Raw genomic sequence first — 3434 nt, 5'->3', positions numbered from 1 at the left:
GGGCGGGGCAGCAGGGGTCTCTTCTTCCCAATTCGTTTCATAGGAAAGTTACTTTTTCCTTTTTAAAGAAAGGAACTTTTCAGTGCAAGGGGAGGAAGGGCACTTTGCAGTATTGTTTTTGCAAATTCTTTTGCAGCAGCCGTACCTTTTAGTTGCACATAGGAAAGTTACTTTCATATTGTTTAAAAAAGGAACTTTTCAGGTTCCTTTTTAAAAAAGGAACGTTTCTTTGCAAAAGAATTGCAAATTCTTTGGGAATTTCCCCCCCTCTAATTCTTTTATTATTTATTATTTTATTATTTATTTATGCATTTAGGAGAGTTACTTTTATTTTTAAAAAGGAATTTTTCAATTTCCTGAGTTGCATCTAGGAGAGTTACTTTTTTTTAAAGGAACGTTTTAGGTTGCATCAATAGAGGTATAGTGTCTGTCTAGATCAAGGGAAGTAATAGAGCCACTCTAGTCTGTGTCCAATTCAAACTAATTCCAACCAATTCAAAAAGGACGTTGAGAAACTGGAGCCATGTGTCCAAAGGAGGGAGTCTAAAATGGTGAAGGGTCTGGAAACCATGAAGCCCTTTGAGGAAGGACTTGGGGAGCTGGGGATGTTTAGTCTGGAGAAGAGAAGGTTAAGAGGGGATATGAGAGCCCTGTTTAAATACTTGAAGGGATGTCATTGAGGAGGGAGCAAGCTTGTTTTCTGCTGCTCCAGAGAATAGGACACAATGGAGCAATGGATGGAAGCTAGAGGAAAAGAAATTCCAGCTCAAGATTAGGAGGAGCTTTCTGAGAGTAAGGGTTGTTTGACAGAGGAAGACACTCCTTCCTCGGAGATTTTGGTGGAGTCTCCTTCCTTAGAGGTCTTTAAACAGAGGCTGGATGGCCATCTGTCAATGCGGATGCTTTGATGGAGAGTTCCTGCATGGCAGAAGAAGGGGGCTGGACTGGATCAGGACCCTTCTTGGGGTCTCTTCCAGCTCTATGATTCTATGTTGTTTCGGCTCTCAAGTTAACAAAAAGAAACAATACTCTCCCCAAATCCCAGTTTGCAGGGGCAGACCCGATTAATCCTCTGCCGTCCCACTTTCTGAGCTGCTTTTAAAATGTCCTGGCTTCTCTTTCCTTCTCCCGCATTCCTCAGTTTCCTTCCATTGCTGCAAAAAATACCTGAGTTCAAAGTGTAAAATTATTATGTTGTAATTATTAAGTTGTGATCCTGCCTCGATCGCCAAGGAGAGACAGGAAATATAAATAAATATTAGTATTAAATGATATAGCATTATAAGGAACAATACCTAAGATAAATAATCTGGTTTACATGGATTACCTGGGAAGGGTATGAACAGAATGTACAATCTTTCAGTTTGATCGCTTTTGTTATGTGATGTGTTAGTTGACATGTTTTCTTTGGTCCGTGTATTCATGTTGTGTGATGTTGTCTATGTTTTATAATAATTTTTTCAACAACAACAACAACAACAACAACAACTATTATTATTATTATTATTATTATTATTATTATTATTATTATTATAAAAGTAGTTTACTCTCCAGTGATCCAACAGGATGTTGGGGAAACCGTGGCCTTCCCAGTCAACTCAGGCCAAAGCAAACTGGGTTTGGTCTAGGTGACCCTCAGGGTCCCTTCCAATTTGATGATGCTCCAAGCCTCTCCTGGGTACAAAACACACTGAAAGAATAAACCAGTTTGACACCGCTTTAACTGCCCTGGCTCAGTGCTAGGGAATCCAGGGAACTGTAGTTTATTGTGGCCCCAGAGCTCTCTGGCAGAGAATGCTAAATGTCTCACAAAACTACAGTTCCCAAAATTCCCTAGCACTGAGCCAGGGCAGGTAAAGCAGTCTCAAACTGGATTTTTCTACAGTGTGTTTTGGGCCCTAATTTGCCTGTCTTTCCTCGTTAATATATTTTGTTATCTTGACCAGACTTAGACTTTGCTTGGCCACATTTTCCAGTTGAATCTCTATGAAATGTTGGAGGGCATGAAATTGCCCGCCAGACCTCTTAGGTGGGCACCTGGGCATTAAATGTAACCCTTTATTTCAGGGTTCTGTAGCGAATGTGGCCCCCAAAAGTGCCCACTCCTGGTTTGGAAAGGTGCTTCTCCCTGAATTGCGGCCCCTACCAACTTTTCTGCCCCTGCAAACGTAACACCAGAGCCCTTTGCTTTTTAGCAAAGGGGCAGAAGTTCGACCGAAAGTTCACTCTTTGTAGGGAGGAGCCCCAGTTGGGCGCGCTTGGCATTTTGGGCCTGTGGCGCAGCTGTTAAAAGCCTCCAGGAGCCTAGCCAGAAACAACAAGCACTGCCTTCAAAAAGTTGGCAACCTCCCCAGAGAAGGAGGAGAAGAGGGGGGGAAATTATTTGCACATGGGAGAGATTTAAATCCAAAGCCGTGCCAACTTTGGGGGCGTCACAGTGTGTGTGTGTGCGCGCGTGTGTGTGTATTGCAATTTTTGTTTTTTTGTAAGCGAGGGTGTTGATGGGTCTGTTGGCATTTTGGTGCCAACTGAATCACCGGCTTGGCTCCTGGCAGGCCTGGCTGGGCCATTGGGCATTCAGGAGCATTGGCATGAGGTGATGATGGCAGTGCCCATTCATGGCCTCCCATTCCAAGGCGGGCATTGCCCAGCAGGTACACCCCCTTTGGGCTTAACTCTCTCTTGGCTGCCATGGATTTTGGTGCCTAGGTAGTCATGTATTTTCCTTTTTGGGGAGAGAATGCCATCCTTTACTTGAGTCAAATCCATGGAAGTTTAGCCATGGTAGCCTAAAAATAACCTTCCTCTTTGCAGGCAGAGCATTCCTTTGGCAAGTGGAGTTTCTAGTCCTTATGGATGCAGAATCCTGGGATGTTTAGTTCAGTGAGCCACCAGCACTCTTGGACCAATCTTGAACCCTTATGGATGCAAGGTTTTCAAAAGGCTTTTGCAAGAGTGAAGGGAGGCTTGCCAAGTCTCCGAAGGAGGCAGGATTGTGGTGTAGCCCCAGAAACTCAGGGCGCATCTACAAGGCAGAAACAATGCAGTTTGATACCACCTTAATGGCCATGGCTACAGAATCCTGGGATTTGTAGTTTGGTGGGATATTTAGCCTTCTCTGGGTGTGTCTACTGTAGAAACAATATAGTTGTACATCATTGCATCTTAACAGCCTTTTCCAGTTATATCTTCCTGCATCCCACTGCATCTCAATTGCATCTTCCATTTGCATCGTCAGAGCATCCCAATGCATCTTGACTGCATCTCATAGAATTATAGAATCCTAGAGTTGGAAGAGACCTCAAGGGCCCTGATCCAGTCCAGCCTCTTTCTGCCATGCAGGAACTCTGAATCAAAGCATCCCCATTGACAGAGGGCCATCCAGCTTCTGCTTAAAGACAGCCTCCAAGGAAGGAGACTCCATTGCTCTCCAA

At 44.0% G+C, this 3434-nt stretch overlaps 1 protein-coding gene across 1 annotated transcript in view; it reads right to left on the bottom strand.

Annotated features, from left to right (window-relative positions):
- Positions 1 to 2191: 2191 nt before the first annotated feature.
- The window catches only part of LOC121916623 (unconventional myosin-IXb-like), a 51042-nt gene continuing 49799 nt past the window's right edge, over positions 2192 to 3434 (bottom strand). The window contains exon 24 of the mRNA XM_042441915.1: positions 2192 to 2304. Within this exon, the coding sequence (XP_042297849.1) occupies positions 2192 to 2304 (113 nt within the window). The remainder of the gene's footprint in view (positions 2305 to 3434) is intronic.

The sequence above is a fragment of the Sceloporus undulatus genome, chromosome 10 (genome assembly GCF_019175285.1).
Source record: "Sceloporus undulatus isolate JIND9_A2432 ecotype Alabama chromosome 10, SceUnd_v1.1, whole genome shotgun sequence".
In the NCBI taxonomy this organism is placed as follows: domain Eukaryota; kingdom Metazoa; phylum Chordata; class Lepidosauria; order Squamata; family Phrynosomatidae; genus Sceloporus; species Sceloporus undulatus.
Note: the sequence above shows the minus strand (reverse complement) of the source record. Positions and strands in the feature narration are given on the sequence as shown.